The following is a 27750-nucleotide window of genomic DNA, read 5'->3' on the forward strand; positions in this document are numbered from 1 at the left end:
CGAAATCTTTGCCAGTTACTCTCCCAACAGAGGATTAATATCCAGAACATATAAAGAACTCAAAAAACTCCACATTAAATAATTAAAGAATTCAATCAATAAACAGGCAAATGAACTGACCAGACACTTCTCAAAAGAATCAACACAAATGGCCAACAATTATATGAAAAAAAAAGTGTTCAGCATCTTCAGCCATAAGGGAAATGCAAAGCAAAACTACACAGAGATTCCATCCCACTTCTGTTAGAATGGCAATCATCAAGAATACCAATAATGATAAATGCTGGTGAAGATGTAGGGGAAAAGGAACTCATACATTAGTGATGGGAATTTCAATTAATACAGCCACTGTGGAAATCAGAGTGGAGCTTCCTCAGAAAGCTAAAAATAGAACTACCACATAATCCAGCTATCCCACTCCTTGGTATTTACCCAAAAGAATTAAACTCAGTAAACTCAGCATACTTTAGAGATACAGGCATACCCATATAGTATCACAGCACAATTTACAAGAATCAAACTATAGAACCAACCTAGGAGTCCACATTAATAGATGAATGTATAAAGAAAATGTATTCTAATCACACAATAGAGTTTTATTCAGCCATAAATAAGAACAAAATTATGTCATTTGCAGGAAAAATGGATGGAACTGGAGACTATAATTTTGAGCACAATAAGCTAGATTCAGAGAAAATAGTACTATATGTTTTCCCTCATCTGGGAAACTAGAGGAGGGAAAAAGGGATGCCATGAAAGTAGAAGGGTGACCATTAGCGTAAAAGGAGGAGTTGAGGGGAAGGGAAGCGAGAAAGGAGGGAGGGTATTGGGGAATGAAATGGCTCAAATTATGTCTTTTTATACATGTGAATATGCCACAGTGAAACCCACCAGTCTGTATAATTTGAGATCATCAATTTTTTAAAATGCACCTTAAGAAAATATGGGAGGATTCTTTATAACTGAAAGCTAGAGAAAATCTAACTCTAAGTCAAAATCCGTAAACATAAGAGAAAATTTTGTTAAATTTTACTGCATGGAAAAAAAATAAGAGATAATTGACTCCTGCTTATGGTGGTGGAAGTGTGAGGAGGTTTGGAAAACCCTTCCACAAATAATGAGTATTAAACTAGATGAAATATAATATAAGGACCATTATTTGAAGGTCCTCCAAAAATAACAAAAGTCCAGGTGTAGTAGCCCATGCTTATAATTCCAGCAACTCAGGAGGCAGAGGCAAGAGAATCACAAGTTTGAGGCTAATCTCAGCCACTTAGTAAGACCCTGTCTCAAAATTAAATATACGCCTGGGTTCTGTCCTCAGTACTGGGGGCAGGGAGAGGTAGAAACTAAAGAGAAAATCCATTTAATTTATTTATTTGCCTATTTATTTATCATGTGGTACTGGAGATAGAAGAATCCAGGTCTTCACACATGCTAGGCAAGCACTCTCCACTAAGCTAAACCCCCAACCCATGGACTGCATTGCCTAAGAATTATAAAAATGTGTAACTATTTTGGTTGGAAAGTGTTTTTCAACTCTCCTCCTCTCTTCTCAGCATGGACAAATGGCTGTAGCCCTAGGATATAAGGTGGCAGAGGATGGGTTTCGGAGCTGTTAGAGAAGATGGAAATTTAGGGAGAAAATCCTGGAAGCAAGAGGGAGCTAAACAGGGGCCAGAAAGCAGTGATAAAACATCCTTAAAGTGCTAGAAGAAAAATTATCAAGCAAGAATTCTATAGTCAATGAAATTACTTCTCAAAGAAAAGAATACAAAATATAAACATTTCCAGATAGATATAAACTTAGACAATGTGCTAGAACTGAACCACAAAAATGATTAAAGGAGAACTAAATTGCATCATTTGCTGGTAAGTGGATAGAACTGGAGAACATCATGTTAAGTGAAATAAGCCAGATTTAAATGTCAAGAGTCAAATATTTTCTCTCATATGCAGGAGAGTGAGAAAGGGAAGGAGGGAAAGAAAGGAATTAAAAGGGATCTCACAAAAAATAGAAGGGAAACCAATGGAATATAGGGCATCAAAAGAAGGGAAAGAGAAAAGAGCAAAGGGAAGTACTGGGGAATGAAATCTACCAAATTATGCTATGTCCACGTGTGGATACACCACAATGAATCCCACTTACATATATAATTATAATGCACTAAGTAAAATAATAATAAGAGTAGAAGAAAAATCATTAGAATAATTCAAGTGGATAGGGGGAGAGAATAGAAGAGGGAAAGGAAAGATACTAGGGAATGAGATTGAACAATTATGTGCATATAGAAATGTGGAATGATGAATCCAATTACTATGTACAATTGAGTTGCATCAATAAAATGTTGAAACCATAGCTACTAATGGAAGTTATTCAGGCTGAAGAGAAATGATACCAGAAGATAATTTATGTCTATATGCAGGTATGACTTTAAAAAAGACATGTACCTACTTAAAGCAAAAACTATAGACTGTATTGTTGGTATTGTTCTGTATATTCTTTAAATAAATGACAAATAACAAACAGATGTGAAATTATACTGTGGCAAGTTTCCTGTGCTTACCTGAAGCAATTCAATATTAACTATCAGTATATTGTGATATATTAAGGATGCATAATTTAATCACTGGAGCAACCCCTGAGAAAAAATAATGCAAAGAAGAAAAGCTAAAAATCCAGTAGACAATTAAAATAAAATACTAAAATATAACTAATTGATATTAAAGGAGACAGTAATGAAAGAAAAATAGTATAGCAAAGGAGCAAAAAAAATAACAAATGAAATAAATAGGAAACCAATTAAAAATGGACCTGGGGCTGGAGTAGTGGATCAGTGGTAGAGCGCTTGCCTAGCATGTGTGAGGCACTGGGTTCAATTCTCAGTACCACATAAAAATATATTAATAAAATAAAGGTCCAGCAACATCTAAAAATTTTTTTAAATGGACCTAAGTTTAAGTATAATCACAACTATATTAAATGTAAATGGGCTAAATATTCCATCAAAAGACAAATAGACCACAAAAGTACCTACAATATAAGTGCTCTGTACAAGAGATATGCTATAAATTCAGATACAAAAAGGTTGAAAGTAAAAAGATAGAAAAAGATATACCACGCAAACAACATAAGAAAATGAAAGAGCTATACTAATAATAAACATTAAAATGAGTATTGTTAGAAAGAACCCATTTCATAATATTTAAAAAATGCATACATCAGAAAAATATAATAATCTTAAATGTATGTGTGTCTAAAATAGTGCTTCAAGATGCACAAAGCAAAATTAGACAAAAAGAAAGGAATAATAGACAAATCCACGACCACAGATGGAAATTTCAAGCCTATTTCTCACAATTTATAAAAACTCTAAGTAGGAAAATCAGTAAAGGTATAAAAGATCTAAATGGCCCTATTAGCCACCTTAACTGACCACTTATGGAACACCACACCAAAGAACTGCAGCCTTCTTCTCAAGTGCACCTGAAACATTCCCAAGACAGACAATAAAAAAGTTTCTCTTGATCTCCAAAGACTGAAATCCTACATACATTTTCTCTGACCACAACTGAATTAAATTGGAAATTGATGACAATGAGACAAAGGAAATAACCAAAAGAGTTAAGAAGTTAAGAGATTACCTGAAGAATGGGAGAAAGTACTTGCAAACTATCCATTGGACAAGGAATTAAAATCCAGAATATGAAAGAAACTCAAAGAACTCAACAGAAAAATAATAATAATAATCTGATTAAGAATAGGCTCATTATCTGTGTAGACATTTCTCAAAAGAATACATGCAAATGGCCAAAAAGTATGTGAAAAGATGTTCAACATACACTTCATCAGGAAAATACAATTCAAAACCACAATGAGGTGTTATCTCACCCAAGTTAGAATGCCTATCATCAAAAAGACAAAAAATAACAAATGCTATCAAAAATATGGAGAAAGAGTAACTCTTACATACTGTTGAAGGAAATAAGAATTAATACTGCTCTCTTGCAGAAAAGTATAGAGATTCCTCAAAAAACTAAAAATAGAACTACCATTCGATTCAGCAATTCCACTACTGAGTATATATGCAAAGGAGATTAAATCAATATACCAAAAAAATACTTATATTTCTACATTTACTGCTGCACTATTCATAGTAGCTAAAATATTGAATCAACCTAGATGGCCATCAGTTGATGAATGAAAAAAAAAGTGTGGTATTTATACACAGTAGGGTATTACTGGGCCATAAAAAAAAGAATGAAATCCTGTCATTTGAGGCAATAACATAGAACTAGAAGTCACTGTGTTAAGCAAAATAAGCGAGAAAGACTTATAACACACATTCTCACTTGTATGTGGAAACGAACTAAATAGGTCATCTCAAAGAATGGAATAGAATGGTGGTCACCAGAGATTGGGAAGGAAAAGGGGGGAAAGGAAAACTAAAATAAATTTTTTAAAAAAAAACCTCATGCAATATGTAAGAAAATACTCACCAAATTTAGAGATTTCTAAGTTAAAAAACAACTTGTCTGAAAAGTCAATTAAAATGACAAAAAAATATTTTAATTATACAATGAATTCACTCAAACTGAACAGGATACATGGACAAAAATGGGAAACTAAAACATCAGAAAGTCTTGCATATAAGGAAAGTAAAGAAATATAAATATTTTAACTACATAAGTTGAAGAAGAAAAATTGAAAGCTGGCAGAATGTGATATGATTGGTTATTAGAATATATTGATGATGGTAAATAAACACGAACTTTTTGGAAAATATTTTGTCTATTTAGAAGCATTAAAATGTTTATTTTGCCCTTGGAAACTAATTTCTAAGAATCTGTTCTGGAAAAAAAAAAAAAAAAACGGTCATTTTAAAATAGCTTCCTGAAGTGACAATGTCACTTATACTATTAAATACCAGAAAGGTTAAGTAAATCATGATTTATTTTCTGACAAAAATAAGCCATCACAGTGGATTGCCATAAAACTCATGTAGTACAAAGTACACCACTTAAGATGTAGACACAAATTGTGCATATTCTGTTTATTACAAATGTAATTTTAAAAGTCCTTTAAAGGCAATTGTTTTTTAAAAGGGTACAAAAACAAGTCTGACTCCAATCAGGCGCAGGAGCACACACCCGTAATCCCAGAAGCTCAGGAGGCTGAGGTAGTAGGATCTCAAGTTCAAATTCAGCCTCAGCAACATAGTGAGGCCCTAAGCAACTCAGTGAGACCCTGTCTCTAAATAAAATATTTTTAAGCACCTCTGGGTTCAATTCCCAGTATAAAAATAAATAAATAAATAAATAAGTCTGATTCTGCCAGCATTTACATTGGGGAATTGGGACTATTGGGGACTTGTTCTTTCTCTAAACTTGAATAGATTCTTCAGGCATCTGTTTTGCAACTTAGGACAGGTGAACAAGTACGCACTGAGTAGTGCCTGTACTCAGTACTCACTCAGAAACGTCTGTCTCGGTACTGTTTTCCTTAATGCCAGTGCTATTGTTTTCCTTAATGTCGGTGCAATTGTTTTCCTTAAAGCCAACCGCAGCCATTAGCCCACAGTTGACGATGACTGTGCAGATGATGAACATGCTGAACAATGTGACCAGCGCCCATTAAGGCAGATACACTGTGGGATAACACTTGCTGTTAGTTACTGAGGTGGAGGTTGTTGCTGTGGGGGGGGGGGGGACCTCCTGGCAGCCTTTTCTGTAAGAGCATCCACCCTCTAATTGTAAGACTCAGCTGAGAACAACTCATGCCTGTCCCCTCTGCGGAACTGTCCCCTGCCAAACCAAGAGCTACAAGCCCTGGAGAGCTACGCATTCTCTTCTGTGGATCTGGCTGACACAGACTTACAAAAATCTGGCCCTTCACTTCAAAGTTGGACAACACCATGTAGGTCTGGTGCCATCCAAGTCCCAGAGCTCCTCCTGGGATCAGGCTTAAGCACACATAGCTGAGATCACAGTCTTTTGCCCCATCTTGCTTTCCTTTCTCCTTCTTTAGAGAGCACTCCTCTACTAAATCACTTAAATGAGAGTCCCCGTCACAGGCCCTGTTTCTAGGGAAACCAACTTAACTTCATTACCATTCTCCTCAATATTTTACCATGTTCAGTAAACTATGTTCTGTTTTCACTTCCCTTTGTCTAAAATGGTCTGGTGTCTTCCCTATCCCCTGCACACATCAGAAATGCTTAATAATGCCTGTCTTTAGCCTTTAAAACCAAGGTTGCAAACTCTGTCTTAGGAGGCTGGAGCATCATATTTGCAAAGCAAGCTCATGCTGGGCCATTGGAGGGGTACAGATGTGGTGAAACAGAGCTTGCATGCCCCTCTAAAAGAGGCGATGGTTTATCACAATATCGATTTTTTTTTTCCAGGTAGTAATGTAGCCTAGACGTGCCTGAGATTCCATTTTGCAAGAGAAGCTGGAAATCTGGCTTTTTTTGTGTTACCAAATGTTTGCAGAATGCTTAAATACTATGTAGGTCTAACACGATGCATTTGTTGAGCCAATAAGGTGTGTGGGCATCAATTTAATGTTCCTTCCTCTAAGAAGCTGTTCTTGGGTACCTCTGGGGCAGCTCTTTTCCACACAGCCACTCCCATACTGCTGATCTCTTTCTCTTGTAAACTACCTGCCATTTATTCTACCTCCTTCTGAAGCCAAGGATCCCATAACAGGGGGCAGGGGCCACACCTGTTCACACCCAGCCCCCAGGACAATGCCCACCAGTGCTTCCACAGTAGCACTCAGCCAGTGCTCGCTAAACAGATGAGTGTTGGCTTCCACTCCATGGACATGTATACACCCTGGGACTTGTGCACCTTTCATGTGACCTGGACGTAGCCAAAGGATATGAATTGACCAGGATTCTAATGGCTAAACTTCTGAGTGGATTGAAAGGTCCCAAAATGAACAAGGCACGCTTGGCACTGAAGCGGTAGATGGTTCTCTTCTTGTTCAACACCATAAATGTCTGCAAAACACAACGAGAATTAAATGCAATGACAACAATATGCATTATGAGTTAATTTGTAGGAAATTCAAGGGAACCACAAGTTGAATCCTGGTTTGACTTTTAACAAGAACTGCAGTTTGGGACTGCAGAATCATTCTAAAGACTAAGGTACTTTTTAACCAGCAAACTTTTGATTCCAGAGGGTAGTGAATTTCTCCACATGGATCAGGTCTCAAGATAACTGTTGGAGGATGGACTATTCACCCAACAGGATATGATGGAGGAAATAGAAATGTGTGAGTATTTGGGGTTATCTGTCATAATGACGGGGTTCTACTTTCACAGGTATGTCCAGGGGTGCCAAACAAATCTGCTAAATGGTGCATGGTCCCATCCCAGATGCCCAAAAGATCCCCATTGAAGAATACCAACCTGTGTCCATTTCCTCCTGGCATTTCTACCTAAGCTCTGAGAATGAAGCAACTCATGGACACCCCAGCCTGCCCACAGAAATACCTTGTGATTTCTATAGTACGGGTCCAAGTCTTCCAGGGGCTTCGCTATCAGGTCACGGGGAATGTTGCCATAGAGCTTGGGCAACTTCCTGGAGGCCTTCAGGTCAAGCTGAGGTCGAAGTTGGGGTTCTGCCACAGTCTTGTCTTTGGACTTCTCTTTCTCTTTTTGGACAGCAATCCGCTTCTCTATTGCAGCCAGAGAGTCCGAAGTGAAGGGGCGGAAATTCCGCTCATCTGGGAAGATCACTGGGTAGCACCTGTCATCCATCTTCACCCTTGTGATGGAGACAAACTGAAAATCCTGAGGGAGCTCACGGGGAAGTAGAAAAAAAATGCAGCCCTGCCCTGGGTTTTAGTCTCAAAGGCTGATGTTTTGGGGATCTATAGGAGCTGAGGTTGAGGGGGAGGATGGGAAGGAAAACGGGGAGGGAATAGGAAGGATCATAAATTGAAATCAATTTCCATGCATGTGTAAGTTTGGCCAGATGAACCCAACTACTATGTACAACCATAAAGGCCTAATTTAAAATGAAAATAAAAGTAAGTTGAGGTTGAGGGGGTTGGAGGCTCATTGGTTGTATGGCAGATCAGAAGTGACTACCACTGTGGGTACAGCTAAAATTTTGGGTATGTATTCACAAGACCAAAAAGAAACATCATTCCTGGAAGAATACATGGGAAGCTGAATTCAGGAACCAATGAGCAGAAGAAGACCTGTCTCTAAAACTGAAACCCAGACAAGGTTTTAATCCGCAGAGAGACGGCATGTGCACACCTGTAATCCTTGACAAAGATCATGGACTTGCCCTGAAAGTAATGGGGAATTGTGGAGGTTTTGGTTTTCATAATGATGATGATGATGACTGTAAAGGATAACACTATGAGGATTTTTTTTTTTAAATCCCTCTAACTGGTGGGAATTGACCGGGCTGGAGACACAACGTTGAAGGAGGTAGGAGGCTAGAATCAGAAATGACCTTGGAAACTGTTGCAACAGATCAAACCTCAGAGGGGGCCCTAATAGAATGGATGGATTTGTGAGTTACTGAAGAACCGCCTTGACCAGGGAGAAGATGGTCCTTACCAGGTCCCTGGCTTGGGCAGTGAGGCAAACCTTGGCACCACTCACTGAGATAGCACTAGGGAAGCAGGAAGCGTTGGGGGAATAAATTCAGTTTAAAACACATGAAGTTGGAGCTGCTTGGGAAACCTGCAAGTGGAGAGAACCAGAGGCACTTGAGTACAGGAAAATCACAGTTAATACATGTTACACTCTGAAAATAGCACCCAAGGCGGGGAGAAAAAAAAAACATGCTGTTAAAACTTTTCTGGAAGGAATACTGGAGAAGCATCTAATGCCTGTCTCAGCAAGGTTGGTTTCTGTCATAATGATGGGGTTCTACTTTCACAGGGATGTCCAGGGATGCCAAACATCTCTTCTTTCAGCACCATATAAGTTAAACCCCAAACAAGGTAGCTGATTGTGTTTAAAGGTGACATATCTCTTTAAACATGCATTATTCAGGTCAGCGCAATGCTAATACCATTTGAGTCACACCATCAACCGAAAGTAGACATGGGACTGTAGATTCATGACTTTCTATCCCATGTAGTGTCAAGCTCATTATTGATCGTCTGGATGATAGAATTGTACATGCTACTTAAATCAATTTTTCTCCCCTTCCTACATTCTCAGCAACGTATATAATTGAGTTTGTGTAAATGAAGTGTGCATATAATGAGACTCCATTGCATTTGGCTCTAGACCTCAAGAAAGATAATTAGGATGAAATTAAGTTTTTGATAATCAACAGCATATGAGTGTTAGTTAATTCTATAAAGTCAATGTATTGAAAAGGATCCTGGATGACACAAACTAGACTTTGTTAAGTTATAGCAAGGTTGCCGTGGAGGGCTACTGCCATAATCATGTGACTATTAAGAGACTGGAAGGTCTGATCCTCATTGTGACCCTGGGAGACATTTTGCCCAGGTTCTTGAGGAAAAGAGAGTTGATATAAATAACACAAAAGAAAACTGGTAACCCCTGAAATCACACCCATAATATTTGTTATCGATAATAAAACAGCTGAAAGATTACATCTTAAAGGTGACATTGAAAGCTGCAAAAATTTACCGAGGAGAAAAAAAAAATATTTTAAAAACTATCAACTCAAATAAATTTGACAAAATAAAATAAAATGCAACAAACTTGTCTTATCAAAACAATATGAATCGATAAATATGATCTATATGCTCAATGGAATATTACTCAGTTTTAAAGAAGAGTGAAATTATGGCATTTGCCAGTAAATGGTTGAAGTTGGAGAATATCATGCAAGTGAAATAGCCAGTCCCACAAAACCAAAGGCCAAATGTTTTCTCTAATATGCAGATGCTAATTCACAATAAGGCAGGGGGCACTAGGGAAGAATAGTGTTACCTTAGATTAGGTAGAGGGAAGTGATGGGAGGGGAGGGGAGGGGATATGGGGATAGGAAACTTAGTAGAATGAAACAGACATTATTACTATAGGTATATATGCAACTGCATGACCAATATGATTCTGCAACATATATACTCAGAAAAATGAGAAATTATATCCCATATATATATGACATATTAAAATGCATAAATGCATTCTATTGTCATATATAACTAATTAAAACAAGTAAAAAATTTTAAAAATATGATGGAAAATTCAAATACTGTTTAATTAAAGTAGGAAACTGGGACAGTGGAAATAAGAGCTAAGAGCTGTACTCACAATATTTTAAAAGTTGATAAATTAACAAAAAATCAATATGGCAATATTGATGGTAAAATTTGGAATAAGTGAAATATTTATTGTGAAATTTATACAAAAAAAAATACTTAATTCTGAAAGTTTTTCTGGTAGAAAAGAGACTGTATTGCTAAAAAAAAATTGACTAAATGCAAAAATTTCCCAAGTTCTACTAACAATCAAGTATGCATACCAATATTTCAAACACTAAATGGCTCTTTACAAAACAGTTATTTAATCTATGCTTCCAAACAATGAAAAGAAGTCAAAAGAGGAAGATGCATGGGATCCAAGACATAGAATACTTAAGCCAACTACACAATAAAGCATTCCAGGGTGAATGCCCGTCGACAGAACGAAACAGTTGTCCAGGTTAGAATGAGAATTCAGACAACTCTGAGAAAAACGCTTCAGGTATAAAGAAAATTCTGTGCAACAGGGAATATGATGGAGAAACTGGTTTTTCAACTTTAAAAAGAAAAGTGATTAGAAATTCCATTAAAATTTTTTTATAAAGCCCATGGTTTATACAAGAAGTCAAATAAATGATTTGAACAGCTGACAGAATATAAGAATAGGAAAAAAGAGAGTTCATTCAACCTTGATGCTTGGGACCTTCTCCTTTATGCAGCAGGTGCTATCAGAATCTATCTTCTTTACTATGGGTCAAAATAAAACTTTAGGTCTTGGAGAATATTAGCTACAAAAATGTTATATAATAAAGGTTATCTATTAATTTTTCATTTAAACAATCATTCCAGGGATAAAGTTGAATTAATTGCAATTACAAGATAGAATGCAAATGTTATGAATGTTATCCTCTGACCTGTAGTTGGAAATAAAAAGTGGAAAGGAAGCTCGAGGCCACCAGTTGACTCAACTCATACACTTGGAGGGTCAGGGCATTTTATGGCAAGTCAATCTATTGAGGAACACAAACATATCTACCCCTTAAAATTATATAGGTAATCCAGTGCAAACCCACATTTAAAATACGAGTAACAAAAACTGAAAGAATCTTGATTCTAGAGCTGAATATGGCAGAGTCTCCTTAAATGTCCACTGCATTTGTACAAGGGGAAGGCAGAGGGATTGCTGTCGGTAAGCTGAATCCCTCTTTCCCCCCAGGAATACTTCAGTAATTTCTATTCAAGCATGATAAATCAAGAAATGGCCCTATAAATGAATTTAGAGTTAGAATGACAATGACCAGAAGAATTAAAAACTAAAATGGTTAAAAGTGAGACTGGGTATAGAGATGAAAGGGGAAACATTTCATTTTTCACAGTATAATATTTTATATTATATCCTTCTCAAGATTTTCCCCTTCTGAGCTCTTTGAATTAGGAGCATGTCTTATTTTTATTGAATTGTAAAAGGATTGCAAAGATGCTTTCAGGGTCTCAAAACTGTCTTCCCATTCAACACAGAGAGTCAAATAGCAGATATAATCACCATGTTTAAATCCCCTTGATTCATAAAGGAAACAAGAATAACCTCAATTTGCAGTCCTAACCAGGAGGCCAACAACATGAACCATAACTCATCACGGGGACCTCCCAGAGACTGAGAAACCCTGAGGAGGGTTTCCCGGACCTTCATGAAGTAATGGGGCTAGACTTAAGGGAGACCCAGAGCTCCCTATCAGAGGGCTCTGCTCCAGCAGTTTCACAGACCCATTGCCCCAGAATAGACAGAAAACACTCACCTGGAAAAGGGCTTCAGTTCCCTAATATCTCAGTTCCTGAGATATTCCCTCCAGTTAAGATTTGGTTGCTCCAGCTTTGCCTCAAATCCATAAGCTTCACAGAAGACTTTATTGTTCATTTATTTCTATGCTGGGTGCTGAGGATGCAGAGTGAATTAACACATCAGCCCTCAAGGTTCTTACAGTCCTGTGAGAAACCAGGTGAGTAAATGATGGAGGACAAAATCCCAGGCTGCATGTGGCTGGGCCAGGGGTAAGCACGGGGTGCTGTGGGAGCCCAAGGGAAGGTGTGGCTATGAAGAGCCGGAAGTCATTTGGCTGGAGGAGTAAGGAGGGTGTCTGAGACAATGGGAAACAACACAGCACGAGGGCACTGAGGATTTGGGGTTCTTACTGATGAGTTTTATAGAAGTCACAAAAACCTCTTTGTGCTGGACGGCTTTGGTCGCCTGCAGCTCACTCTCCAGTCTTCTCTGCCTCACTCAGTGCCCATGAGCTCACCCATGTGGAGTCCATCACTGGGGGTCCCTTGTATTCTGGCTTCTGATTGGGTTGGCCAGTGTCTGGCACCCGCAGAAGAGTGAGTCAGCCATTTCTCCCTCCTGTCTCTCCTGTGAGGTGTCCATGCACAGGGCTCTCTCCCCAGTCCTGCAGCACCTTCCTCCTCTAGCCTCTTCTGCTGCGGGATGTTGTGGCTCCCCACTCACCAGCCCCCAGACTGCACCGGCACCTGTTTCTATCACTGAGATCTGCCCACACCTTTTTACAGAGTCCCTTTAATAAAATATTCTCAAAATGCTCCATTTGAATGTGTCATCTGTTTCCTGCCAAGGCCCTAGCTAATAGAGCCATCCATTAAATACAATTTAGAAAACCAAAAAGGAAATGATCACCCACAAGCCACAGCCACCTGATACATGCAAGTTTTGACATTTTGGTGTATTTCTTTTTAGTAGCCTTCTCGTGTGTGTATTTTACACTGCAGTCAGTGTCACATGCATACAAATTTTAGATGGCGATCTTCTTCTCACTTAACCCTATGTAACAAATATTTTCACAATGATAGCTGCCCCTCAGTGGCATCTAACTTATCCCAGGTAAAATTTCAGGTGTGTTAATATACATTATCTCATTTGATCCTTAAAACAATCTCACGAGATAAATATTATCCTTGGGGTCTCCTGAAAGAAATGTTCTTTTGGAAATAAGTTGTGGCCTCCTCTTAAAGATCTGGGATTTTAACCTTGTACCTCCCTGCCTAGACTAGTGGATTGCTCTAATTTCTTCTCTAAGCAACATATACTCTGACACTCATGCTTTATTCTAAACATAAGGAAGTCACTGGAGAAGTCACAAAAGGTTCATAACTGCTCACTCGGAACATTTCAGCATGGATCTGGTCCATATGATCAGGAGTATCAAAGATCTACATTGAGGAGCTGGGGTTATGGCTTAGCGGTAAAGTGCTCGCCTAGCATGTGCAAGGCCCTGGGTTCAATCCTCAACACCACATATAAATAAATAAAATAAAGGTATTGTGTCCAATGAATATTAAAAAAAAAGAGATCTAGGGGGCTGGAGTTGTGGCTCAGTGGTAGAGCACTTGCCTCTCACACACGAGGCACTGGGGTTCAATCCTCGGCACCACATAAAAGTAAACAAATAAGATAAAGATATTGTGTCCATCTACAACTAAATATATATATATATATATATATATATATATATATATATATATATATATATTTAAAATCTACATTGAGATTTATGGGAACTATAAGCCAAAAATTATGTCATATGCTTTAAGTGGATTATTTCTTATAATTTCCCAAGAAATATACAAGATGGGCATTATTACATCATCCCAATTTTACAAAAGAAGACATCAGGGTTTAGAGACATTGAGAGACTTGCCTATGATCATACAAGTGTCAGAGAATCTCAAGCCCGAGAAAATGCTTGTTAGTCCTCACATTCTGAGCCACCATGCAATTCTACCTCTTGCTTCATTCTTCATACTTAAAACCAAGACATGAGCCAGGCACAGTGGTGCATGCCTATAATCCCAGCTGCTTGGGAGGCTGAGGCAGGAGGATCACAAGTTCAAAGCCAGCCTCAGCAATTTAGTGAGGCTCTAAGCAACTCAATGAGACCCTGTCTGTAAATAGAATACAAAAAAAGGGCTGGGGATGTGGCTCAGTGGTTGAGTGCCCCTGAGTTCAATCCCCAGTACAAATAAAAAGCAAGCAAACAAACAATAACAAAAAACCCCAAATCCTCAGCTATTCCCAAGAAAGCCAGAAGAGGGGAATCAGGAAGAGAAAGCCAAATAGCCCCAGCAGGACTGAGCTGGGTCTGTGGCACCTTTACTGAGTGTGACATGCCTCCCAATACATCAGCTTCACTGCCACCTTCCCATTCACACGTCAGTCCCATAGGCACTCCATCGGCCACACCAAGACACCCCTACTCTCCATCCAAGGCAGATAGCCTAATGATAAATGTGCCCTGGAGAGTGCCTGCTTACTCCTCACTTTGGGTGGTGGCCTGAGTAAGTTCTTAGCTTGTGTGACCTCGCAACTATCTTCATTACCAAGAAATAACCTCTTTCCTCCATCGTAGATCCCATAAGAACATCAGAAAGCAAATAAACATGAACAGACCTTTGTACTGTTGATCTCAAACCAAAACCCATCCCAGAATTAGCTTTCCAGCTCTCCAGTAAAGAAGTTACGTACATGTATTTCTGATTAATTAGCCACAGGGAATTCAGAAACATTTGGAGGATCTGCACCATCACCTCAGATGGAGACAAGACTTAAGCACACCTTTTCTAGAAAAGTCCAATTGCTAACACAAATTCCAGGGTAGGAGCACATACCTGGCAGCCACATAGCTCCTACCCTGTGCCCCAGGCCATGTCAGGACAACTACCTGATTGGACCGTGCCACCTGAGCCTCATACCTGGTTCCACTGCCTCTGATTGGGGTAAGAAAGAGTTACAAAAGCCCTTTTCTTTGCCAAGTTCCAAAGTGGCAGGTCCCCGGCTTGAGAGAACAAAAGAGTGGCTTGCCCCCAGCCTGGAGGACTTACCTGTCGTGTTGGTAGGGCGCCTCCAAACAGCAGCCCCAGTGATTCCTCTCCAGGCCTTCCACAGAGCTTTGCTCTCCCGGAGTTGGAGCTCTGCTGCTGGCAGTCAACTAGAGCTCTGGGAGAGGCAGCTCCAAAGCTGGGTGGAGAGTGTAGAGGAAGGCAAACGGGAAGAGAGCCAAAGTGATTCTAAAGAATCGTGTAGGAAACCCTGTAACCGGAGAAGTGGCTGAGAGCGTTCTTACATTTATACTTTGGAAGCATCTGCCTTTAATCAGTGCTTAATCTAACTCTGTAGAAAGCATCATTAATAAAGAAACAGGTTGTTATTTTTTCTTTGGCTTCATACAAGTGGGTGAGGGAATACAGAAAATTCTATCGGAAAAAGCCATGGTGGGTGTCTGCCTTTGGCTTACCCTGCAGGGCCCCCTAACCTGGTGGACTGGGGCCTTGCCCTCAGGACCTACTAAGTTCCGTGCAACAGGAAATTGTTTGCAAGGCACCTATTGAGCATCTCCTCCTTCAACACTGGTGTCCAGACCTGGGAAAATTACATGCTTAATTTTGGGTACTAAGAAGACCCCCTTGGCCACCAAAACAACTCTGCACCAAACCCAAACTCTTTCATGTAAGCTGCTGGGTATTTGTTATTGTTGTTGTTGTTGTTTTGATTACTAGAAAAAAAAATTTTTTTTTAATCTGCCTGGGAAGTGTCACACTTCCCGGAAACTTTTTTCAACCATTCGCATCTTCATGAGACTAGCTGACAACCAATTGACATAAGGGATACAGGATGGTGTTTACCAGGAGGCAGGAGGTAGAAGTAAGTGTCAGAAGGAGTGTGGGAAAGGCATCACAGGCAGACTTCAGTTCCACCAAAGAGGGATTTTGAAGATTAATTTCAGCTCTACCACCAAGAAGTTTAAAAGTTGTGAGATATTGGACAAATCACTTGATTTCCCTGAACCTTTCTTTTTTTCATGTAAAAATGGAATGATTCTTTCAAAATTTCTTACAATTAAGGAGAAAAGGGAATAATCATTGTAAAAACACTTGGCGCACACTAAATAAAAATGCCTGTTGGTTTTTAAGAGGAAAAATTCCTGGTTTTTTTCCTTTTAACCCAACACCCAGATTCTATACAGAGGAACCAAAACTACAGGCATGGGATTGGCCCATGGCCAAGCACAGTGTATGTGGCTTGGCTTTTTAAAATATGGATCAGAACTCTAAGTCCTTGTCTGGTTTCAGGATAACTCTCAGAATGAGAGAAGACCAAAAAAAAAAAAAAAAAAACGAGAAAAAAAAAACAAGAGAAGTACTTAGAGTTAATAAGCACTTTTTTACATGAATAAAAACATGTGTGCATTTGAAAACACAGGAGATCTCCAAATCCATTATCTTAAAAGGCTCTGGCATTTTTTAATATCAACTCTTTGCACTTATTATTTTTCTAAGCTATTAAGTTATAGTCAGTCTTCCTGAGCTTTCAGAGAATCTTTCTAGCTCCCTCTTCAAGGTAAATGCAAATGATTTCAAGTGTAAGAACTTAAGTGACAAAGAGTAATACACAAATACAGGCCACCAGAGCAGGAGGAGATTTGCATTTGGGACTTTTCCCCATACCTCTTTGGTTTGTGGGAAATGCAAACACTCATTTGACAAATCAAGCAGAGCACCTGTGTGCTTAATCTACACAGTTGTCAACACACTTTCTAAAAAGTGTTCAGCATTCAAGGATGATTCTTGATTGAGTCATTTATAAATACAATGGCAGTTTTCTAATTTTGACCTTCTACATGTATTAGTTGGCATTTTACTGTCTGGAAGTACTTTCCCTTTTTTTGATGTATCTACTAATGCATTTGTTTTCACCTGAACTCCTGGGATTCCTCTATAATCTGATGCTAGCATTTATTTTGTAGATGGTCAGAATTAGAAAACTGCCATTGTATTTGTAAATTATTCAATCAAGAATCATCCGTGAATGCTGAAATAAGTGGTTTAAAGTCAAAGGAGGAATGGGATTAATTCGCAAGGTCTCAATATATCTCCCCACAAAATATTTATTAATTGCACAGGATAAGAGAGAAACTTTACAGTTTCTACCTTTAACAAATTATCAAAGTTAATTTCACAAGTAATAAGATCAACTGACATCATGGATGCAAAACAACAATGACAAGATATCACTTCTAAACTCACACTGCCAAAAACACATTATTAGAATTTAACAATGAAGAAGCATCAGACAAACTTAAATTGAGGGACATTGTACAAAACACCTGGCTTAGTCTCTTCAAAAATAGTAAGTGTATGAAAGTACTGAGAAAATGTTCTAGGTGGAAGGAGCTTTAAAAAACATGATGAGAAAATGTCATGAATAATCCTGCATTGGATTATTTTGATCTGAAGAATAATACTGAGACCACTAATATGACCTGCATGGAATCTGAGGATTTGATGACTATACTGTACCCTAAGTGGATCATGACACTGAGGTGAGGGTTGTCCTTGTTTGTGGATAATATGCCCTGAAGCATTCAGGGTAGTGAGTCTCACATTTCTAACTTACAAATATTTCAGTGATAAAAAGAGAAAGATAAAATTTATGTGGAAAAAAAAAGTGTTCAGGATGCTCTCACATCCACATCCCCAGAGCCACATAGCACATTGCCTCCTTTGGGGGCTGGCAGGCATCAAGGTTCTGCCAGTGTCATTCCGGCCACCTGATAAGTTGGCCAGTTTCAGCATCTGCACCCAGGTAAAACACATCAGATTTAATAGCACCCTTGCCTCCCATCCATTTATTTGGCAAAGATGACATAGATTCTCCCCCCTTGCAGAATACCTAGGTCCTGAAAAATACAAACCCTGCTTCCATGAGGAGCATGCAGTCTCTGTATGAGAATAAAAGGTGAGTCATAAAACAAGCCAGAGACCATCAAGGGTCTTGCAAGCAAGTACAAGCACAGGACTTTTCACAGCAGGAACAGGAAGCAACTCCTTCTGAGAAGGCTTCCAGGAAGAGGGAGAATTTCAGCTGAGGCTTACAGGATGAATAAGAACTCAATTGCAGAGAAGTTAGGGATGGATTTTCCAGGAAAGGCAGGAGCAAGGACACACAGGCTGGAAGTTCAGGGCATGTGTAGACAATTTCAAGTGACTCTTTAAGAATGGATATTGGCTTGGGGAAGCCAATAAGAAGTAATTAATCTGAAGCAATGCTTTCCACGACCTTGAGTCAAACAATAGACATGAATGGCACCAATATGGTCTTAAGCTTTTTTTAAATTTATGCATAAGCACGGAGTCTTCTGTTTCCTTTATGTGCACCACTGCTAGGATCTCACTGCCAATAAACCATCCATGTCAACAAGTAGATGTACGCCACAGCAAAAGGGTGGGTGGCCAGAGTGAGCAGAGCATTTGGGGGAAACTCTGAGTGAACAAGCCAAGGAGAGCAGGCTTTGACTGATTCTGTGGACAACTTTCTAAAAAGTGCAGAATTTATTTCCCAGAAAACATTTGCCTTTAGGGTTCTAAAAGAGACTTCTAGATAGATCTTTCCAAGGCTAAAGGTGTAGCTTAGAGGTGGAACACTTGCCTGGCATGCTGGAGGCCCTAGTCCCTAGCACTACAAAGAAAACAAAAAGGTTAGTCTACATAGATTTTTCTAGAACTGTCCTCGTTGAGGACAGAGTTCCATAGTCTTGCTCGTTACTATACCTCCAAGCTTAGAACAGTACACATTACCTCACAAGTGCTTTGTAATTGTTTGTGAATGGATAAAAGACCTGTTAACTTCCTCCTCCCTGAGACCCACCCCTGGATCTTCAGTCCTATAGGTCTGGTCCTGGGAAAGAGGCCCTACCTGCTCCTCCTTTGTAGGGTCTTGCCCTTCACTCCCATCTTTCATATCCTGCCAGCTTTCCCCTTGTCTGACTCCTTCTCACCTCTCATCTGGACTGTTCCTACAGCCTTACAAATGGACAAGCCTGCTCCAGCCCCTCTCCAGTCCACACAGTGGCCAGTCTGCCCCAGCCACATCATGCTTTTTTCTGCCCCCTGCCCTGCACATACCCAGTGCCTGCTCTGAGCACTGCAAAAGCTTCAGTGTTCTCTTCTTGCATTTTTCTCACTATTTTTCCCAATCCCTTAATCTCTCAATCCCTGGCTACTTCTTTTGAAGTCTTTCTTGATCATGCAATGAATCTTCAATATTCTAATTGCCCAGTGCATGGTCTATTTTTTACAATCAATTCCATACCATTTCAAAATTATCTGAGATACTATCTTTGAATTTTGGTTTGAGTTCCCCCAAAAGTATTAGATGAGCACTTTAGTGCCCTTTATTTGGAAGGGGATTCCAGAAATGGGAGTGGAGAAGCAAGGAAAAGAAGTCTAAGAAGGAGGAGAAGACAATAAAGGCATGTACTTGAGATGATCATGCATATGGCCAATTGTGGATCAGCCTCTCTGCATCCTTCTGGGGAACTATGTGGAATATACTTGAGTGTCAGGAGACTGGAGCATTTATATCCCCTATTATCAGGGGTGTCATGGTACTCAGCTTCCAAGGTTGTCCCCAAGTCTTATCTCTTGACAGTCTTGTTCTTGGGTAGTCCTATCTCAAACTGAACAGAGCTGACATGTATAACTAACAAGATGTTGGATGATCATTTCGGAAATGATCATCCAAAATTTCTGTAGAAGGCATCACCGATTCTATCTGGCTCTCTTGGATTACCCTCCATAGAGGGACTAACCTCTATGGTTAGTAATAAAACTCCTTCAGCCCCGTAGAGTTCCCACATGTGGAGGAACTAAGGCTCCTTGCCCACAGCCAGCACCAACTTGTCAGTCATGTTAGTAGGTCATCCTGGAAGCAGATTTTTATGTCCCTCCTACTTCCAAATCTCTGGACTATGATTGCTCATGGGCTAAAAGAGCTTTGGAGAAAACACTGAGATAAAAAAGACAAGAGAAGCAAGGCAGACCCTTGAGGTGGGATGCTCTTAGGATGCAAAGAAACCGTTCACCACAGCTTTAGCTGGAATCGGAGGTGGGCTGAGGGAATGTGGCCAGAGCATCAGAGGCAGCTGCTGTTCTCAGAAACTTCCTGGAAGGTAGTTTTTTGTATATTCTTTTCCCTCTAGAGGGCTTATTAATGATCTGTGTATACATGTAGGTGCTTAGCAAAGGTATCAACCTCAAGCTCACGAGAGCTCTTGCAACATGACAGTAAAAATTACTTCATTTTCCAACTTCTGCTGTTCATTCCTTGGGCCTATTCTTCACATTTAGTTCACTCTGCTTCCAATTGCATATATCTATATTTGAAGATTCTTTTGGTTACAAGTAACAGAATCCTAACCCTGGCGAATATAAGCATAAAAGACCCCACCTTGACAAGACACAGGGGTGTCCTACAAAATCCAAGGGAAGAGAATTCTCTCTGACCCTTATAAACTAAAACCAAAGAAGATCTGCAGGAAGTTTAGGAGGTCCTGTCTCTCCCAGTGTGGCCTGGCTTTTTAAAGTAGGGATCAGAATTCTAAGTCCTTGTCTGGTTTCTGTAGAAGGCATCGCCTATTCTATCTTGCTCTCTTGGATTACCCTCCATAGAGGGAGCTAACCACCAGGCTGTAAGAAAACTCCTTCCGCCCTGTAGAGTTCCCACATTTGGAGGAACTAAGGCTTCTTGCCCACAGCCAGCACCAACTTATCAGTCATGTTAGTAAATCATCCTGAAAGCAGATTTTCTGATCTCAGGGGTTAACATCCCTCCTATTTCCAAATAGGAGGAAATAGATCCTGTTGCTATTCTATGACTTCATCGTTCTCCTTTCTCACTATATATTGCTTTTCTCTGTTCTTAGTAGGTCTAATAGAAAATTGAACGTTCTCAACCACCATATTTACATGTTAACTTCTTTTACTTCCAGATACCAAATACCCTGGCTCTGGGCTCTGGCTCTGAACCAGTGAACAGAGGTCAGGGAGATAGGGGTAAGGCAGCTGTCATTGCCCACCTGTGGATGGATCAGGAAGAAGCCATTCCTGAAGAATCTCCAAATGATAATAGCATCAACATCATCATGTTTGAAGAATTAGATGAGGTGATGCATCTAAACTTCCCTTTCTGCCCTGCGCCTGCCCTGTGCCTGAGTACTGCAAAAGCTTCAGTGTTCTCTTCTTGCATTTTCCTCACTGTTTTTCCCAATCCCTTAATCTCTCAATCCCTGGCTACTTCTTTTGAAGCCTTTATGAATCATGCAGTCCCTTTCTGAGCAATGTACAACTTTACTATTTTCGGGGGCGGGGGGGGGGGGGGGACCAGAATAGTGTAGAGGCGAAACATACACGATTTAGGAAGAAAACAATTTGGCCTTCAATCCCACCTTGTTCAGCCACATCTGCTGTGTGAGCCTCAGTTTTTTTCATCCAGAAAATGGCACTGATAACATGTAATGTACAAAGTATTCATGAGATTTAAATAATCTGGGGATCACCCTTTGTAAACTGTAAAGTCAGAAAATTATTTGTGGTTGGGGTAAGCACTATTAATGTTCACATATGTGGCCACCTGCCAGCTACCATGTCCCTGTCCTGTGCACAGATACAAATATACATTTCTCTATGCCCACCACAACCCCTATCATGCTTAAGCTCCTGTACACTGTAGTTGCAATGAATCACTGACTTATCTGTGCAGGAGGGAGCAGGGAAGAGGTGGTTGGAGGAAAAGGAGGAAGAACAAGGCAGACAGGCATGCCGCCAGGCCCAGGCTGGGATAGGTGGCCAAGTCTATATAGAAGCCCAGTAAAGGGACTGGCTGGGAGTCAAAAAGGATATAATTAACTTAGGAATCACAATAAACTTGTTGCCACGCTTAATAGGTTTCAAATATTTTCTCAATTTACCCTGGCTTAGTTCTTCTTGGTTGGCTGTTATGGGGAGGCAAGACAGAGTCTTAAAGGGGCAGCACCACCAAGTCTGTAAAAGGGAGGGACAAACAGGTCTAACCTTTGAAAGAGAACTCTGTGGTTGCCATGACATCTTATATCTGCATGGCCACTCCTTAGGGAACACACTGAGCCAGGGAGCCGTAGTGACAGGAAGAAACATGCCTGAGTGAACTGTGAGGCTGCCATCTGACCCTGCGGGACCAGGGGCTGCAGGCCAGTGTCCCCTGCAGAGTGGGGAAAGGTTTGCTTCATGATGCCCCCACTTGATCCTTTCAACTTTCTTTCTCTATTTTCCCCTTAACTAGATAGAAAGTGGATGTTGGCACTCCTGGAGCAAATTCTAGAAATGAACCTGATGCTCCACGATGTGCGTAGCGGGGAGAAAATGGCTAATAAATGAGGTTCAAGTTCAGAAGCAGAATGATTGGGTATCCCAGTGGGATGAAGCCCTTTCTCACCCAGGCTTGGGTTAATTGCTTCCTGCCAAAGTCTGATATTGACAAGACTCAATTCTGTCTCCTCTAAAATGAAGAACACAAAATCTCCCACAAATGCCATGGAAAATGCTTCAACCCAAACCTCCAGGTATACTTGACCCTGCAGCCATCTGACACTATTTAAAGAATGTTTCCTTTCACCAGAGCACGGACGACAGCTGCCTCTCTCTCTGCTGTCACCTGTACTCACTCTTGCTGCCCCTCTTCCAGCCCTCCTAAAGAGCCTGCTCTCATAAAAAGCATTCTGAAGTAACGTGGATCTCACCAAGGTTTCTGTGGGGGAGAGAAGGAGGGGGGTTCCCACTGTACAACCCAGAACAAAAAAGGGATGGCCTTCCCTAATCCCACAGGGCCCTCATTTCTTTCTATTTGTCAATTTCCCATCATATTTCCTCTCAGGAATGAAGTACATTTCTTTCAGCATCTTAAGTATAATAATTTCAAAGATGCCTCTCTCTCTCTCTCTCTCTCTTTTTTTTTTTTTGCATGTATACCCTTGGGGTCTTACCCTCCATCTCAAACAATTTATCTGAGTATTGCTTTCAAACAAATAAAATGCTTTCTCCAAGAGAAATTTCATTAAAGAAGTGTACCTCCAGCTCATTAAGTCACCATAATTTGGAATTAAAGGTGACATTGTTTTATTTAGTTTGCTCTTGATTTTATATTTTGTCTTAGAAGTTAAAAATAGATACTGGAAATCATAGTTAATTTTTCTTTTTTTAATGAGGCCTGGTTTTAAAAACATTTTGCTCAGAAACCTGGAGGCGAACTGTGTATCTTGCTCGTAGAGACCTAGAGAACGAGTCCATGGCTCTCCCTCTGTAGCCTCTCCCTCCTCAGCCTTCTCTCTTGTATTCTTTGTGATCTGTGCTCTGGGCAGTCCAGCCTGTTAGCATCCTGGATCCTCGGAAGGCTGTCGAGGGCCCTTCCCCCCCCCCCCACAACACCCAGCATGGTGTTGCCTGAAAAGAGGGCAATGGAGTGTGGTCATCTCCCGAACATGGAGGCTTCAAAGCACCCCCAGAGTCCCGGGATGTTGCTCAAGAAAAGCAGGCTATGTGGGTGCCCCTCAGCCCCTCCAAAGGCCCAGGCTTCCTGCCCTCCCAATCTCAGGGCTTACCCTCTACTATCAGGGAACACGACAGGTTCCTAAGATAGGGCAGAGCTGTTACTGGGGCCTCTGAGTTCACAGGATCTCACAACACCCATGACTCAAAGCTATAGCCCCCTGCTGCCATGTCTTATTATTACCACCCCAGTCCCAGTTCAGAAACCCAAGTGTAGGATGAGGGTCCTGAGAACACAGGTAAGTGTTCATTTACACAACACACACACACACACACACACACACACACACACACACTTACATACATATATAGCCCAGAAAAAAAAAAAAAAAAGACATGAAAAAAACAAACCCAGAAAATCTAAAACTTCACTGTGGCCATTATATAGTTTCTTTTGGAAGGTCAAGTTTTCCCATTCACTAGAAACTAAGATATTAAGAAAGAGAGGCTCACAGGCCAAGCAGTCCCAAAGAGGAGATAAAATAGCAAACAGGAAGGGAAAGTGCTGTCTTCACTGGGAACTGGCTCACCTCCCTGTCCTCACCTCACCTGTCCTCATGCTAGATGCTCATTCTCAAACCCACACCTGTGCTCCTGCCAGGCCCTTCCAAATTCACACAAGCATTCGGCACTGGTACAAGTCCTCTTCCTGCAAGAACTCTTCTCACAACAATATCTGACCACTTTCGGGTCCCAAGCCTGCACTACATCATGTACAATAACAAATACGGTCCCCTCCTTCCTCCCTGCCTGAGTCTTGTTGGGTGAGCCTCATCCCTCCAGTTGATTGAAAGCCAATCCAGAGAAAAGACTGTATCCTCTTCCCTGTACCTCTCAACAACCAGCCTGGAGTCCATGCTTATAAATGATCGTCCAGTTCCTTATTAAATGGGACAAAAGATGCTAGGTGGGAGATGGCTCAGCTGCTTCCAGAAAGACACTGTGCCTTAAAGCTCAAGGAGACAGAGAGGGAGAGAGGGAGAGAGGGAGAAGAATCACTCACTAAAAGCTTATGGAATACACAGAAGAGCTGTGCATCAGAACAAAAACTCATTTAAAAGGGCAAAGGAAACACTAGATGGCTGTTAATGGTGAACTGAATATGATAAATTATTACTTAAATCACTTGGTTTCGCTCTTGGTTGTTATGCACAGTTAATTGGAGAGAAGAAAAAAAGCTGCTTCAGAGCTGCCGGGTGGGAGGTGAGAGCTTCCTGATCCTCCTTGCAGACTCGGTCTTGCAGCTTCTCCAGGACCACAGGGCCACCACGAAGGGCTGACAAGCATTGGGCCATTTTTCACTCTCCAACCTCCTGTAATGGCCAGGTCTCATTGACCGACACTCTGCTCCTGTAGTAGAGGACCATCAAGCCATTAGTAAGTCGGTGGCCTAAAGGAGAGGGAATCAGGAAGGTCAGGTGCATGGCTGGAGGTCACTTAAATTATGAGCTAGCCTCTGAACACCATCCACACCTGACCTGGGCTCCGCTCTTACCCTAAAAATAAATAAATAAATAAATATTGGGTGGCCTCAATAGCAGATTCAAACTCTGTTCAAAAACTTGAATAGTGACTCTTGCTTTCTACATGTATGTAGACTGAGCTTTCACTAAACTATGTAAAGCACCAAATGGGGCAGGGGTCAAAAGAGGTGTGCAGAAATAAGGACGATTTCTGCCTTCACTCACTTAGGAAGACAGATACAATCACATTGAACTCATTGTGGGCTGCATAGCGAAAAAAATCTTTCTAACACTTAATTCAAGACATCGAATCTGTTAGTGGGGAATTTTATTATTAGTCCTGTGGCCAAAAGGAAGGAGAGGCAGGCAGAGTGAGCATCACAGCCTCAGCAACAGAGAAATTTAGAAGCACAAGGAGATGTGTTACAGAGAAGGATCTCACACACAGTATCTTCATCACCGTTAATTAACGAGGCTTGGAGAGTTGTAGCAACAACATCTAAGGGAAAACATTAAAGTGTTGAGATCACGCATCTACATGATAGTTTCACAAATAATATCAATAGGTGATTTTATAATTACAGAAATGGAAAAAGAAGATTATAAGATGAAGCACGGGAGCAAGCTTGAAGACCACGCCACTTTTCCTAAGCACACACTAAATTTGTATTTTCCTAAGCACACACTAAATTTGTATTTAAACTTATATTTAAAGATTATTCTTAACTTTCTGTGTTATAGTTGCTATTTTTTTTTTCAGAATAAACCTTTTGACTACATGTTTTCTCAGGAGAAAAAACGTTTTTCACAAATCTGCTAATTAGAGACTCACAGTCTCTCCTTGCAATCGGGAAAACAACAGCAACGCCATATGTGTATGATGTTGGTATACACACACACTCACACAGACAGACACACACACATGCATATATATAATTATTATGCACATATAACAAAATCAAAGTGCTAACAAAGAAAGGAATATGTGATAATGGTTTTATATTAAGAAACTGTGGTGCTTAAAGAAGAGCCTAAAATGATATTTCCGTCAGTACAGAGAATTAGATACATTGAACAATTTTTGTAACCAAAACAACTAAAGAATGGATAAAATATTAAAAGAGAAAAATTTGAAACACTTAAAAAGCTCTGATGATTCCAAAGTTAAATAGAAACAGAAACCCTTAGATGGAAGAGAGCGTTGGAAGAACCTTTTACCTGACAGACCTCTGCTAGGCCCTGGAGACGTTGTGCTTCTGCTTGGATGACTGCAGAGGGGGAGGGGCAGGGCAAAAATCCCAGGACCCATCTAAAGAGGGGTGTGTAAGAGGAGTCCAGTGGTAAGCACCAAAGGGCTGCACCCAGAATGTAAGGTAAATGAGCAATAAAATCTGCCTCTAGAAGGCCACACACATCCTTTCTGGAGAAATTCACCCTGATCCAGTCCTCAAGCCATTCTCACATATAAGATTTTAATGAAAATTAGCAGCTTGCAATCAAAACCACAAGGCATACAAGGAAGCAAATTATCATGAGTAAGAACCAGTCAAAACAATAGACAACACAATGACTTTCGGTTCTGGAATTATCATACAGAAAATTTAAAAAGTAATAGAAAAGTTTAAAAATATGAGAGTACAATAGACCATAAAGAATGCTCTCAGAAAACTTTTAAATGAAAAATATGCAATTTTTTAGAAATGAAAATTTAGCAATTGCTACCAGACATGTAATACACAAGTTAAATGATAGATTAGACATATATGAAGAGAAAAATTAATACTCTAGATGGTAAATATAAGAAAATTAAAATATAGCACAGATATACAAATTGATGCAAAATATGTAAGAGTGGTTAAGAAACATGGAGAATAAATTAAGAAGGTCTAATGGAAGCCTAATGGAATTTTCAAAAGGAAATAATAGAATAAAAAATACAATATTTTATAATAATGTAAATTTCCAGAATTTTTAGAGAAACACCTATCTTCAAATCTAAGAAGTTCAATAAATCCAAAGCAAGATGAATTTTTAAGAAATTAATAACTATATGCATAAGAGTGCAATTTCAGAACATCAAAGGCAACTAGATTCTGAAAGCCATCATAGATAAAACAGATCATGCTCCAAATAATGACAGTTTAATTGATGGCTGACATCTCAATAGCAATAAAGGAATCCAGAGAATAATAGATTAAATGTCTAATGTATTGAGAGAGAGAGAGGGAAAAAAACCAAACTGTCAACCTAACATTCTGCACTGATAAAACTATCTTTCAAGAACAACAGTAAAATATAGACAATTTCAGACAATAACAAAGGAAAGTTTAATCACCAACAGATCTTCACTAAAGAACATTCTAAAATAAATACTTCAAGCAGAAGAAAATTTTTCCATCTGGAAAGTCTGAGAGACATGGAGGGAAGATGAGTAAAAATAGAAGTTAATATGTGGATAGAGCTAAGCAAACATGAACTCTAAAGTTCATAGTAATACTAACAATAAGAATATCTTATCTGAGGGTGAGAAGGCAGGCTGGAAATAAAATAGTGGATAAAAGAGGCTAATAATTAAAGCATCCTCAGATACTTGCATTGTGTGATACAGCAGGCAGATTAAGATGTTGATTGACTTAAGACTACTATAAGCACACTAAAGTAACT

General features: G+C 39.9%; 1 protein-coding gene across 1 annotated transcript in view; it reads right to left on the bottom strand.

The window, feature by feature from the left end:
- Scn11a (sodium voltage-gated channel alpha subunit 11) overlaps positions 1-7769 on the bottom strand; it is an 82157-nt gene extending 74388 nt beyond the window's left edge. The window contains exons 1-4 of the mRNA XM_076869138.2: positions 7503-7769; positions 6886-7004; positions 5563-5620; positions 5474-5502 (exon numbers count right to left, since the gene is read on the bottom strand). Of these exons, the coding sequence (XP_076725253.1) occupies positions 5474-5502; positions 5563-5620; positions 6886-7004; positions 7503-7769 (473 nt within the window). The remainder of the gene's footprint in view (positions 1-5473; positions 5503-5562; positions 5621-6885; positions 7005-7502) is intronic.
- Positions 7770-27750: the final 19981 nt, after the last annotated feature.

Source organism: Callospermophilus lateralis, chromosome 1 (genome assembly GCF_048772815.1).
Source record: "Callospermophilus lateralis isolate mCalLat2 chromosome 1, mCalLat2.hap1, whole genome shotgun sequence".
Classification (NCBI taxonomy): Eukaryota; Metazoa; Chordata; class Mammalia; order Rodentia; family Sciuridae; genus Callospermophilus; species Callospermophilus lateralis.